At 39.9% G+C, this 15,325-nt stretch overlaps 1 protein-coding gene across 1 annotated transcript in view; it reads left to right on the forward strand.

The window, feature by feature from the left end:
• Positions 1-15,325, forward strand: part of LOC141016640 (cadherin-12-like) — a 91,970-nt gene that overhangs the window by 27,090 nt on the left and 49,555 nt on the right. The window contains exons 4-6 of the mRNA XM_073491131.1: positions 3,709-3,828; positions 4,380-4,547; positions 4,707-4,894. Coding sequence (XP_073347232.1) covers positions 3,709-3,828; positions 4,380-4,547; positions 4,707-4,894 — 476 coding nt within the window. The remainder of the gene's footprint in view (positions 1-3,708; positions 3,829-4,379; positions 4,548-4,706; positions 4,895-15,325) is intronic.

Consider the following 15,325-nt stretch of genomic DNA (forward strand, 5'->3'; position numbering starts at 1 on the left):
CGGTAACATCCCCACGACCCTCACGGAAAAAGCGGCAGATAATGAGATGAGATGAGATGAGATTTATATGCAGAATAACAAGATGCTACTGAAGGAAACCTAAGAAATACTGACTGACATGTGATGTGCATTGTTACTGGAACTATGACTCTGATATATTGTCTCTAGAAGTGAATGATTTAACTTGTTAGAACTGAAATCAGTTTTTTGGTATTATAGAAAGATTAAAGTACTATAAAAAGGTACCGTTGGGTACTGGTATGGAATTCATGGTACCGGTATCGGAACCGGTGTAGGTTGAAGTTCGAATGGTACCCAACCCTAGTCACATCCCTGTCCTTCAGCGAAGACAAGTGCCGCTGTTTAGTCCAAAACACAGGACTAATTCATGCGCCTTACTTTGTGCCCAGAGTATCCATCGTGTAACTAGCAAAAGGGAGTTTGACACGCTCTCACGCCCTCAACCAGGGTACCTGGGTAGCTTAGTTGGTGGAGCGTGTGTCCGGAGTATAGAGGCTTGGTCTTCGCTGCAGCAGCCCAGGGTTCGAGTCTGACCTTCAGCTCTTTGCTGCATATCATCCCCCCTCTCTCATCCCATTTCCTGTCACCTCTCTAAGCTGTCCTATCAAGAAAGACATGAAAGGCCAAAAAAATACATAAAAACCCCTCAACCCTCGACCAACTTTGAAAGCCAGCCTTCAGTTCAGAACATCTGTAGACAATTTGATTTCCTACATGCTCTGGCAACACAACATTCAAGATTAATTTAATTGTCATTATGCAAGACAAGATTGTTTGATGATATTTCTGTTTGTAATTCCCAAAGCTACATACACACAAAAAATATTTTGTACTCTAAAGATATTTTTGTACTCTAAAGAAAATCAATGAATGATCATCAAGCTAGACATATAGAATTATTCACGGTGGAGTGTTGAGGATGAGTTCAGTAGTCTCACACCCTGAGGAGAGAAGCTGCTCTGCAGTCTGGTGGTATGGCAGTGGATATTTCTGTATGTTTTGTCATATGGCAGCAGGGTGAACAGACTGCGGCTGGGGTGGGTGTTGTCTTCTTGTATTTGTGCAGACACTTTTATCACTGATGCTCGGTAGATGGGTACCAATGATGTTTTGAGTGGTTTTAATCACCTGAACCTTCCTGTCCTGGGCAGTGCACGAACCATGCCCTAAAGTAGAGGTGGTGTGTCTGCCAATCTGAACTGGGGTCTGTTTTTTTATATCATTATTTATTTTTACATTATTTTTTTATTTATAATATCCAGTTACAGAGTGTCGTACTCAAGCATGTCAGTTTTTCTAATCAGTTTCATGGTTGAGGTTGTATTGAATGCTGAGCTGAAGTCAAGAAACAGCATCCTGATGTACCTGTCCTTATTCTGCCAGCCTACCTAATTTGCATATTGAGATTTTATCACAATGCAGACACAATCAAAGTTTAAAGAACGCTTTATATTATACCATGTGTAAATGCAAAGCCTGTGTTCACATACTGTCACAGGATACATATAGCAAGTATACAACGTGGAAGCTGTTCCTGGAAATTTTATGTGCATGTAAAATCTAAAATTTGACAGGAAGATGACACTAGAGGAAACAAGAGGTATTAACTGTTCTCACATTAAGTCTCCACAATCTGAAAGTTACATTTTTATCTTTAGTTTTTAAAATGTTGCATTAGATAAAAGGTCAATGGAAATTTAGATGATTTTGTCATGTGTTTATGGCTCGTTGGACTAAATTAAACATTAACTAAAATTTAAACATATTTTTTTAAAGCTGTTTGGTTTAGTTCAGTTCTTAAGTTTCACTTTGCAGTCTGTTTGGATGTATTAAGTTGTAGCTGCACACACAGACACACACGCACACACACAGTGCACTAAGCCAGACTTAGTGGCCCATCTGTCTGCTAAATACCATTACTGAGAGGTAATTTAACAGTCAAGGTCTTTAGGCCTTAAGCTGTTAATGCTTTAGCTGAGGCCTAAAGTGCTCTGAGAGAACACACGCTTGACCCCAGTGTGTCTCTGTTGCAGTCAAATACAGTAACAAATTGTATGGGGGATTAGCTATGGTAGCAAACAGCACAAGTATCCGTATGATAAAAACATAATCCTATCTATGAGAAGCTGACTACCAAGAATAGATGCAGCCATATTTTCTCTGCTCAAAGCTCTGGTTTCTGTGGAGTGACTAACTTGTCATTTTTGATATGCAATGAATATGAGCCTCATACTGCACAGGTTTGCTTATTTTGTTTGAGTCAGGGCTGAGAGTTTTTTTTTCTTTTGACTTTCAATAAATGCATTTGAGTTGTAGCTGTAAAGGGGCATGCTAAAACCATTTTTTACATGAAGATTACTGGGCACGTGGCGACATGGATCAAATGAGAGAAAATCTGGATCCGGAGGCTGAGCCCCATTCATTCCTATAAAAGCACATCTCCCACAGAGCTTCTGCACTGTGCAGCCCATACTGCGTGTGCACTAGAGACCTCTGGCGGAGCAGCTAACTTCATGTTTAGCCCTCCACTAACTTGAATGAACAAACCATCTGGTACGTCATGTTAGAGTTCTACTGAACCTATGAATGACAGTAAATAGGCAACTATTTGTTACATAATAGTATGTAAAAGTATTACATAATGTGTAATATGCTATTGCCAAACATGATCATGAAGCCAACCATGGCTCTCCAGCCACTCTGGACTTTATTGGACTTAAAAATGTAATTCCTCCAGCCAGAGGGGGCAACCTACTAAAGCTATTCTCTCAGAGAGAGATGTGCTGGATTTAACACTCAGCACAATGATAACCTGCTGAACTGAAGGATGATTTCAGTTTCAAATGCTTTCTCTGGACAAGTTTCAAGATATCTAAATATATTTCACAGAACCTTTATTTCTCAGTTTGAACTGTTACATTTTATGGAATTTACCATTTCACCTATTTTCAGTTATTACCATGTTGTCAAGAAAGGATGTATATGGGTCCTTCAAGAAAGCAAGAAAGTCCTTAGTTGTTGTGTTTTTCTGGTTTTTACAGCATTCCTTGTATTCAAAGTATGTATGTTTTAGAGTCAAAAAGCTATCTTCCCAAACCCTTCAGAAAACTTTTTCCCACATGACGTAACATAGGTTTCTGCATGATGATGTGAAATCATGCAGACTGATCAGACTGCATACTGATGGTACATGTCCAGAGGATCCGTTGTTTCTGAGTTTCCAAATCATTGTCTCTGTAGGAAGCTGTGCAATGTATTCTGGTAGGGAAGCATTGTGTTTTGAGAGACGGGATGTCTAGTTGAAATCTGGCTACTTTATACAAATTAGGGGCATCCAGCGACGCCTCTAACTAAAAGAGAAACCTCCTAAAAAATATTAAAATTAACCATTGTCAAGTTAAAATCCAGACAGCAACTACACAGGGCAAAGGCACTGTAAACTACTGTCCAGAAGAGAACGAAGAGGAATAACCATGTGACCCTTTAAGCCAATACCCTTCCAGCTACTGTACATAAATGACATGACTTCTTTTTTCCTCCATGCTCTGATGAAGGCTACTGGGCCGAAATGTTAGCCTTTTCGTTGGCATGGCCAGAATCAACTCTTGAAATTGAGATTTGTCAACCATTGGGAAAGCATTTCCTATAAGACTGACTACTACATAATGTGCATGTGTGTTTGTTCAGGAACCTATGTGACCCAGGTGACTGCCACAGATGCAGATGACCCTACATATGGCAACAGCGCACGTATCGTATACAGCATCCTTCATGGTCAGCCATACTTCTCTGTGGACCCCAAGACAGGTGAACAGACAGGAGTTTTATAACAGTTCTATGACTTCTGCATAAACCCACAACGCACACTTCTTGCTGTCTTCACTGCCTCCCAGAAAGCATGAAATTCAATTGGTAATGACACAGTGCATGGTTCTGAGAGTGAGCTTCTCAGTGCGTCCACTGCATGCTAAAACAAGCATTTAAAGAGTTCAGTCCTTTAACAGACATCTCAACCAACCAGTAATTACTCTGAACATGGAGTGTCATGTTTCATTTTCACCCTGAGGAGCAGCATGCCTTACTATCCAACCTTTCGGTCCTCTCCTGGTGCGCTGTATCTTTGGCTATCCTTGCCTGAATTTTTTTAACTCTGTCATGAATCAGTCCTGATCGAATGCTGCTTAGACACAGACAGGAGGCATTTAAGCATAATTTGTCATTTGAGGAATGAAAAACAACTTCAACAGGCAAAATACTGTAATATGCTCGCCTATAGGAAGGTTAGATCTACAATCTTCTGTGTCTGTCAAACTGCTAAATATCACAATGAGGACCCTTTTCAACCCCTCCTCCTCCAGGGGTGGTCCGGACAGCTCTAGCAAACATGGACCGAGAGGTAAAAGGGGAGTACCAGGTTCTTCTCCAGGCCAAGGACATGGGAGGTCAGCTGGGGGGGCTGGCCTCCACCACCACCATCAACATCACCCTCAGCGATGTCAATGACAACCCGCCGCGCTTCGCGAAGAGTAAGAAAGTCTCACTGTGGATCTCTGAATGGTTGATTGATTGGAGGGATGAATAAGTTGTTGATTGGTTTGCTTTTTAAGATGGATGAACAAAAAGTTCCTATATGATCTTTTTTTAAAATGTACCTTTCCTTTCCTTGGCCTCTCTGATTCTTCCAGGTATTTTCCATCTGCGGGTGCCAGAGTCGGCGTCAGTTGGCTCAGCTGTGGGTCGGATTCGAGCCCATGATCTGGATGCTGGCAGCAATGCAGAGGTGGATTATGCCATTGTTCCAGGAGATGAGGGCAACATGTTTGACATCTTCTCTGATGGCAAAAGTCAAGAGGGAGTTGTAGTCTTAAAAAAGGTACATTCATTTATAATCAAGTGCATAGTAGCTGTTTTTGACTCAAGTACATACAGTGGCTTGCACCAGCCTGTTATGCATGATAAAACAATTTACATTTAAGTCAAAAGCGAGGCGAGTCAACAGGAAGTCCATTCATTCCTATAAGTCGGTCCTAAATTTGCCTTGAGTATGTTCAAAACATTTTACTTCTGCTGTGGATTTTGGAGAGAGAGAGACTGTATGACAGTGTGCTAACTTAGCTAACAGACTGCTAACTAGCTAACAGGCTATTTCCTTCAATTCAGTTGCTTATGTTTATTGTCAAGTGAGTTAGTTGTATGATTAAAGAGAAGTAGTTTATATACTGTTGTGTGTATCAACTATGTTTAGTTCTAACACACTGAATCTGAGTAATGTTATTCCCTCCAGTTGTACCACTGTTGTTTCCCTCTATAATTTCACCCATGGCTAAACAGGTAGTTTCTAACCATCTGTAAAGAAATGCATTTCCTTGCATTGGACACTAGGGACATTATCCATATATTTACATATCTACTGACACCAGTCGTATACATACGTATGCGGAAACGAGGCATCAGAGAAATACAGACACAAAATTCTTTCTCAACTGTCTAACACCACATTATACAAGAAAATAAAGTATGACCCCACCATCTCCTTTATAAATGAAATACTCTCTTATCTTGAAGATGTAAAAAAGAGAGGCTGGATTTCTGAATCTGGGAATTCGATTTTCTATATTGCAAGTACCCGTTACGGCCTCTAATATACACTTTGGCCAAAGACATGAGGTCACAAGCCACACACGATCATACCCCATGAAGGTGGGTTGGAGGCCTTACAGGCTGGGCACACTGGATGTGTTACTGAGCTGCTGCTGCTCACACACGCGTTCGTGTTCACATAGGCTGCGAGTCAGCTGCGCTGCTCCTGCCTGCCCTCTCTGTTTACATGGAGTTTGCCTTTGATAATTATTGATAAATATGATGATGTGATTTTCCTTTACCCTACTGAAAGAGCAAGAAAGCCAGAGGGAGAACTAGAGGGAGCAAAGGAGAGAAAGTGAAAGTGAAAGAAAGAGAGTGCACGGGAAAGAAACTGCCCCTCACCTGTTGTGTGTATTCTCTTCATGTATGTGACATATTCTACACATACAGACATTAAAACTGCAGTAGAATGCTCGAATGATGTCCATATGACTGTCTACAGTTCGTTTTCAGGTCGATTTTTGCTGAGAACCACGTGCGTTATGTTAGGTGAAATAGGTGAGACTCTGAATCTCTAGATGACGAGACAAGTGTGTCTCAAGCATCCTGTGTGAACGATTTAACCTGTTAACATGACGCTGAAATGAAAAGTGAGAGGTAACGCAACACAGCAGCACTGCACACACAAAAACATACCAAAACAGGACAGCCAATCCTCTTCTTAAAATCAACAGATTTTAATCGATCAATCAATCGATAGATCTTAATCTTCTGTATTTATAATGCTAGTTACTCTGCTGAATAATTTAAAAAATGTGGGTCATAAACAACAAAGGCTACATCATCACTACACTTTTATGGAAGGACAAAAACAGCTCATTGCTTCTTCCAGATGAAGCCTCTTAAAAAGTCCTGTTCCTCCGTGACAGGACCCTAACCGGTCCATGTAAGGACAGGTTAGGGGCGGGGCGTGATGGGTCTGTGCTCGGACCTGGAAGAGTCTGTGACTGGAATGAGATCCCCCGCGATGACATCGCGGGCCCGATGGTAATGCCCTTAAATGCCATGTGTGGAAACCAGTTGCAATGGTTTATCTACCCACCAGGGCGAGCAGTGATGATGGAAGCTGAAGCATTACTTCAGTGTGAAATCAGCTGTTAGACTGTATCATAGGCATACAGTATTTGAATGTGTGATTCCCACATAGAGCATATTTAATAATTATTAGGCAACCATATCATGAAGTCATCAAAATTATGCTTCAGCTTTTTCTTTTTCAACAGTTCTTCATGAAAGTGAAAGTAATATGGCTGGGGAGTTAATTATTTAACAGGAAGGAAAAAACTGCGTGTGCAGCACTCGTCTGAGCGACTGACTTTATCTGCAGTGATACCAGGAAAAAATATTATAGTGTAAGAGCCGTTACTTTGTTTGTTATTGTAGTTATATACATGTAATTTCTCATGCTGTTAGATTACTGCGAGACCACGCCGTCAGGTGCGTGCGGAAATCTGAGAGCAAACGTTTTTTTGCCACATTGAAAATGTCGTTTTTTGAAAGACTAAATACCAACAAATATGGATTGAGGCAGAATATTTCATTCGGTAAAAACATGTTGTGGATTTTGGAAATTATTACATCAATCTTTTTTCAATATATTTTGACTTTTGGGTTTTTCAAGTGCTCTGAAATTATTAGAAATGTTCGGATTACACGAGTCATAAGCAATCCTACGCGAAACAAAACAAAGACAAAAACATTTGCTAATTTTTTCCATATTTCCACAAATGTGGAAGACACATTAGAGCAATTTTAGTCCCCAGTTTCACTGTGGCAAAACAAAATTTGCTCTTGGATAGATGCTCTCCATTGAGTGAATGCCCATCTGACACTTTTGTTTCCCTCTTCACCTTCTTTGCCTCCTTCATCCGCGGGGTTCTTTTTCTTTTGCAGTGGAGAGTTTCCACAGTTATTCCAGTTGTTCCACTGTTACCTGGGGACAGTAACCAGGTAAAAAAAATGGCTTTTGTAGTTTTGCTTGAGCAGTGGCAGACACATATCCTCTTGTGCCATAATTCAACCTTTATTTTCTGGGAAAAATGGAGCCCAGTGGCAGACTGAATAGCACAGTGAAAGCAAGGTTTATGGGGAACAAATCTGTCCATGGATGGTGTCATTTTAATACAGCCATTACCAATCAATATTTACTTTGAAATGAAAAGTTACAGCATAAGTGTCCATTGCCAGTTTAAGCAATCTATCCAATGACATGAAGGAGATTGGGATTACAGGATTGATTGAATGAGTCTATTTACGTTTGTCTTTGAGATTTAGTCACTTATTGTTTAATTAAGTCAGTTAGCGTCCTGTTTTCATCACAGAGGATCATTTTATCGAGGCAGTTTAATTTATGAAGCACATTTCAGAGACAGCGACAATTAAAAGAGAAGCATTAGGTTGCAAGATACATCTCTGAGATATGCTGGGATGCATCATCAGGTATGTACCTAGGGTCATCAGGAGTTTCAGGCTTTTCAACATCACATCCCCTCTCCTAGGTGACCCAGCCGGGTATGATCATGTACCAGCTTGCATCCCAGCAGCAATGAGCCATGGATCTGCCTTTTTAGTCCAAAGCCACCTAGTGGCTTTCTCTGCAGCATCAGTTATGGAACATATGGCCCCCTCTTTGCTGCTTTGGTGACTCCAAGCCCTGTCAGAGCTCTGCAGAGTGAGGCAAACCCCCGGCAGCCCACTTCAGTTGGCTGGCAGAGAGCCCTCCAGCCTCGGCTTCTGTGCTGCTCTACCAGTTCCTAGTATTTGGCAAGCTTCATCTCATGACCCTCTTCCACGTGATCTTCCCAGGACACTATCACTTCCCACATGATCACCTTCTTGGGGGAATTGGAGAAGATTACCATGTCTGGGTGGATTGAGGTTTGTCTGTGGTAGTGCATATGGCAGATGGTGTTCTTTCTGGGGTGGTGTTTATTGACTGGATGGCTTTGGTGAATGCTTCTGCAACTGCCTTGAGTTTCAATCTTGCTCCATGTATGAAGGGTTGCTGGGCTTGGAAAGGTGTCGTGTATAGCTTGGACCAAGAATCTGATGTTGTGAATGTCAACCTGCTGTCCAAGTGAGCTTCCGCTGTACTATGTTTTCTCACCTTGTCCATGCACCTTGCTGACCCAGTCCCACCATCTTGCTGACCCACACCTCGTCTATGCCCGCATGCACTTCTTCCAGGAGGAGAGGTTGTTGCACCTTCCCTGTAACTTTGCCAATCTGGGGGCTTGGAAAGTAGGCTATTCCTGATCTCCCTGTTGCTACCTTCCCAACCAGAGCCTTCTGCCTTAATCGTGCTTGTGCCACCTGCAACTCTCGGACAGCACTCCACTTTCTGCCTGTGTGGACCTCTATGCCCACTGCTGCAACTTTGGGACCCTGTACTGCATGGCTTCTTTCGTTCATGCCACCACAAATTCTTCCACAGGGCCCCTGAAGGGGAGCTGTAGAGTGTTGGTGGACCTGTGCAGAGCTGTATTGCTCAAGGTCCTTGGTAGGCTTGGCACCTTTGCGGATAGCTATTGATCTTTTTTTCTAGGACTTCATGGTTGAGGCCACAGAACCTGGACAGGATGGCATGTTGGTATATGAAGGCCTTAAAATGACCAGGCAGCCTTGGTGAGCCAGGCCTCAAGGTCTCCACTGGTTTCGTGAATGGCAGCTATATCCTTCAGGCTACATTCGAAAAGTTTGCCCAAGCCCTTGCTGGCTTTTCTATCAGTGTCAGAATGGTGGTCTTGGGTACTGTGAAGAGGAACTTGTCCACTATTTGACAATGACATTAACAGACAATGTTGTGACAGTCGATTATCTATCTCTGATTGGTGGCTGTCACCGGTCTTTGTCAGAGGTCAATGGCACTCCACTTCTGCTGATTTGACCACCATTTTCCTGGCAGTTGTTGTATTTTTGAGGCCCTACGGTTCTTGTTGTAGGGTCTCTTGTTGTTCTCCGTCACAACGTGGCCGTATCTCTCAGAGGCATAGCTGACATGATGGTTGTCATTGCCTGAAGCTAACTGTCAGTGGCACCCTTAGCTGTTGTTTGAAGGATTCTGCTCACATCTTCTTCGAACTGCTGCCACTCACTTTTGATGTTTGCTGGAGGCCATTTGATCCACTGTTGAACTATTCTGCATGGAGTCGGAGGAACAGGCGCGTGGAGGGACTGGGCCCTGTGGGTTGAGTCCTGCCTGAGCTCCTCCTGTGTTTCACCAAGATTTAATCCTGTGCATTGTTTAAAATGATATTTAAAAACAAAAAGCAATAAAAAATGGCATAAAATCATATGAGACGGAAAAAGTTCCGTAGATAAACATAGCAATCAACCAATGCAGATTACTGAGTAATTTATAAACAAGCAGCAGCACTTTAAAATCTTTTCTATAAGTGACTGGAAGTCAGTTTAAATATGTAAGAGCAAGGGTAATGTGCTCAGTTTTTGATTTTTCTTGGGAAGAACAGACAGGTAAACAATTCAGTATTCCACTCTTTTGGAAATAAAGGCATGAATAAGTTCCTCCAAATCCTGTCCCAAAATAGTATTTTATGGGCCACAGTATTAAAGACTACAGTGAAGTTAAGCAGCACCAAAAGTGATGCTCTACTTGAATAAAACCTTTGTCAGTGCAGTTTTGGTGCTGTGATTGAGAAACCAGACTGAAATGTGTCCAAATAACCATTTACATTTAAAAAGATAGTGGGTGGAATTAAATCAGCTCTGTCAATGAAATTTAGAATAAAGCGATGATCAGAGATGGGTCTTTAATTATTCATTATTTTAGAATTCAGGCTTTTCTTCATAAGGGACTTAACAAGATTCAAGATTTAATTTAATTGTCATATGCAGTGCCAGATTGTGTCATGAAATTTCTGTTTGTTATTCCAAAGCTATATCATACGATGACAGGATTTTACTTTATACCCTGTTTGACCACAATGTGCTTAGCAATGGCAGAGTGGCGCTGTCTGTATTTTGGCTGGTTGACTCCACAAGAAATGGATGTATGTAGTCTAACGCTATGTTAATATGGCTGCTTTGGCTGAGGGAGGAGAGAGAAGCTCAGGGTCCTAATGAGTTACTGTAGTCTGGACTGCTCACATGTGTCACCTGGTGGTTGTTGGTGCGCACTGCAGCTAATGCAAAATCAGCTGGATAAAATAAAAGCCTCCCCTCCTTTTCTGTTGCGTTGCAGCACCCCACTGTGGTAATGGTGTTAAAGGACCAAAACAGTTTCTCTGTGGAAAGAACCACAGAGAATGCTCAATTTTTCAGCATTCTTTTGTCTGACTTGTGACAGCTGGCATGTTTCTACTTGCCAGAGTCTTCACTCTTTTGGGTGTAATGGCGTCACAAACTTTCAGAGTTTTACAGTTTTCAAAATTATCATCGAGTGTATCAACAGACTTAGTTGTTAAGCTTTTTGTGCTGGACATCACATCCAGAAAAAAGTCAACTAGTTTGCTCATTTCTATACCTTTTCTGACAGGAACTGATCTTGTTTGAGTATCAGGAGAAACTGACATTCCAGAAAAACAAAGAAATGGTCAGAAAGGCCTACATTCCTGTCAACAATGCTTGAGAAACATCAACAGTCTAAATAATAATAATCAAATCCACCGTGTGTCACTGATTGTGTGTGGGCCCTTTCACATAGTAGTAACAGATCAAAAGTTTCAAATAGCTGTGTAGTCTTTGAGATTATCAATGTGAATATGAAAATCACTTGATGGTTAAAGTCTGTTGAAATAACAGAAAGCAGCTCAATGAAGTCGTTAAAAAATCTGTACAGGTCTGTAAATTGTTAACAGCAGGCTTTTAACAGGCCTTTCAACACAGTACAAAGAATTTCAAAGGAAGAAAAATCACCATATGATAACTGCCTGTATTGAAATTAATCTTTAAATACAGCAGCATCACCACCACCTTTCTTGTCAGGTTGAGAAACATTCATAAGATGAAGATTTTTGACGGATATTTTTCATCATGATTTGTGTTAGCAAATTAACAGTATGTCATAGTCACCACTCTATCTTTTTCACACAAATACTGTTTTATTCACTATCTTCATCTTTGTCATTGTTTGGTGTGTTTTAAGTGAACATCAAAATTAAAAGCCAAAAATAGAATCTTGACACATTTACAAATTCAATTTAATTGATAAAAGCCAAAGGTACAAGACGGTGCATATAAAATGTTAGAAAATAAACTAGAAACAGTCACTGAGCATCAGTTTCCGTGGTTTGGCTAGTTTAACTGGACTATGTTTTGACTACAAAGCTTTGTGTCAACTTTATACAGACATTTTTAATTATCTCTGCAGCTCTGGTGCAGCATTTTAAAATTCCAATTCCAAGTGGGGAAAAACAATGAGGAAAATATTCTGTAACACAAATTCTTCTCCAATTTAGCAATGATCTTGTTTTATTCAATTATATTACATGAAACAACATCATTGTTTGTTATGTGGGTGTACCCATAGGTGCAATGCTGTGGGAGTGAAGCTCCGCCACTTTGTTCTTCAGTGGGGAAGTGAGGAAATAAAGTGTTCACAGTTATTACTTACACTTCAGTAAAATGATGTATGTGTATGAATGTAATCATTCAAAACAGTTGTTTTGTATGTATGTAAACTTGCCACAGTAAAAACAGGGGTTACTTGACCTTTGAAACAAGCCACAACTTAGCCATGTGCATGCATGTGCATGTGCTTGTGGTGTCACGCTTGTTGTAGGTGCACTCTGACATTTAAACAAATAGCAAACAATCCTGGGTGTACCTAAAAAGATCGGCTGGGATTAGGTAACATCTTGTTGATGAAAACATGCACGATGTCTTGAACAAATGCTGAGTAATTGAAAGCTACATTTATTCATGTAAAGATATAAACTCTCTGTTAACAAATAGCATGCATAATCACTATCTTAAAAGGGGATTCTAACCAAAAAACAGCTTCTGGCCTTCAAAGTTTCTTTGAAAATTACAGTATTTAATTCCCCCGAATCAGATACATATAAATTTGAATTATCCAATGATAAAATCTTAGTCAGTTCCAAAGGCACATTTTGCAAACACCAGCATTTTGCTTGTGTTGTACTGTCAGTGATCTCAGAGTGGGAGGAATGTGCTGATCTGGCTATGATCCCAATTATTCTGCCTCTTAACCTTCCACTGAACCAAGCTATTATCTAGATAATGCACAAAAACAGGCTTTGTTTTGCAGCGTCAGCGAATGGGTTCCACTGATGATTTAAGATCTGTGGTATATATTGGAAAAATGGGGAAGAGGGAAGAAAGAAAGAATGGACAGCTAAGGTCCTGCATTTCTTTTTCTTAAAGCACAAACTTGAACTTGACACAATTTTAACTCCTCAAAAACTTTCAACTGGAAATCAGATCTCTGTGTAAAGCTTTTTCAAAAGGAGTCATGTGAGGACTCCAGAAACTTAAACTCTGTTAAATGCTCCAACTAAAGGGATACCACCTTATACCACACTCACACACACACCCACAGAGAAATGCACACTGGAACACGCAGCGCTCATGTCACATCGCATCAAGCAGTTTAACATCAGAGGGCTACAGAGGCTTTTGTTTCAAACTGTCCTCCAAATCAGAACCGACACGACAGCTACTTTGTGAGCACGAAACTTTCCCAGCTTCGCCTCTTCTTTTAGAAATGAGATAAGCCATAAATCCATGGCTCTCATTACTGATTTTCTGTCTCTGCTCATTGTTTTAACACAAAGAGGCAGTTGGCGAGCATTAAAAGGAAGCTGACCCACTATTATGAAACATTTAACCCAAATGTTCTTCAAAGTTATTACATAGCAAAGTCATTTATTCAAAACACTGTCAATGAAGAAATTATTACTGTGATGATGAAAATAGTCTTACTGAAACATAATGTGTGTAAAGATTTTGAGCAGATGAAAGGACAGTGACTGAAAATTACTGAATTTGAAACTTGAAACCATTTTTATGCTCCCAATGAAGGCTCTTTGAAAATTTGTACATTACCTGCTTGAGACCAAACAGCAGACAGGCATGTTCAGTGTTTCTGCTTCTTTTTTTTATTTGTGAGATTGCTCAAATCTTAGTGTTTTTGATGAGACATCAACATTAAATGCTGAACTGGAACTGCACTCATTGCCAAGACCCAACAATCCCCTGTAATTCAGTCAAGTCTAATGCAATATCAAAGTTGATAGCCTTGTAACCCTAAATTGGAAATCACCCAATTGTGCTTAACATAACAATGCAGATAGAATCATAACCTCATTATGTTGTGGAAGAATAAAGTTGATAAAAATAGAAACAATGATGAAGTCGAGCTGAAATGAAAAAAATCTGTTTAACCATTTAAGATCACATCCACAGTCACCTTGTACACCAATTTAACAATACATGCCAAACAAATTGAAAAAAAATCAATTTATTTTTTATTATGACAAAGTCATGGCTTGAGGTCTGGGCCTCAATGGTAACTGTACAAAAACACAAATGTATAACTTTATTTACTGATTTGGGTGAAACTGGATCTCATTTTATGTACACAATGTTTTCTGGTTTTACCTCTAATTTCTTCCAGCTTCTTTGCCTGAACCCTCTGTGATTTATGTGTTATGGTTTCCAGATTAACTTCACTGTAATAAAAATCCATGTAGTTCAACTTAAAAACTAAAATTTCAACTCATTATTGTGAGTCTAGTTTAGCATTGGATTTCTGACTGTAAGTCAACATGACTGTAAATTACTTGTTGTTTCAACTTTGCAATGCAAATTCAAAATATGGATAACTTATTAAAATGCATTCTGTCCACTTAAACCACCTTACCTATTTTAGTTCAAATAAGTGTCGACATAACGTTTCTAGTTAAGATGATCTAAAAGCATGTACTGTTTCAACTTACAAGTTATAGTTATAACAAACCACAATTTCTTGAGGCAAAAATCTCACATTTATTTGCTTGCATGAAAAGTAGAAAATATTATTTTTTTCCCAACAGATAAATGTCTAAAAGACAATCTACAAATCTCCTATACACAACAGGCAAGTGTGTCAAAGTGAGACTGTAGTTATGCATGTTAAACAGTATGTCAAAGAAAAATTGTCTGCCAAAGCAGAAACAGCCCTTATTTTAGTCGTTTTGCATAAGTGCGTTTAACATTCACACAAAATATAGTTTTCGAAAAATTGTCTGCCTGAGCAGAGAACAGTCAAGCCCATCAGCTCTCATTATAATCAGTCCAACAAAATAAAGTGGTCTAAATATGTTTTTTCCACTCAGATTTTCACATTTACACTGCTTCAAGTCCTTAGAATGTGCTGAAGGTTTGCATAAGTGCACATCACAAAACATACAATATTTGTTGAACAAGAAAATCATCAACAGATCATATGTTCAAACAGTCCAGCAAAACGGAGATTAATTTCACAGTGCTTTTCTCTTTCATTTAGAATACTCTTTTCCTGTCTGCTTTTAATTCATCTTGTAGTGACTAGAGATGGGATTTATGGCTCTTTGAGGGGAGCCGGATCTCGGTGAGCCGTTCCCTTCAAAGAGCCGTTCAAAAAACTGGCTCATTTGACTGATTTTTATATTTATTAAGTTTTAAGAAGCCAGCCTGGTGGTAACTCATTTTATCTTGGAAA

The sequence above is a fragment of the Pagrus major genome, chromosome 21 (genome assembly GCF_040436345.1).
Source record: "Pagrus major chromosome 21, Pma_NU_1.0".
Lineage (NCBI taxonomy): Eukaryota > Metazoa > Chordata > Actinopteri > Spariformes > Sparidae > Pagrus > Pagrus major.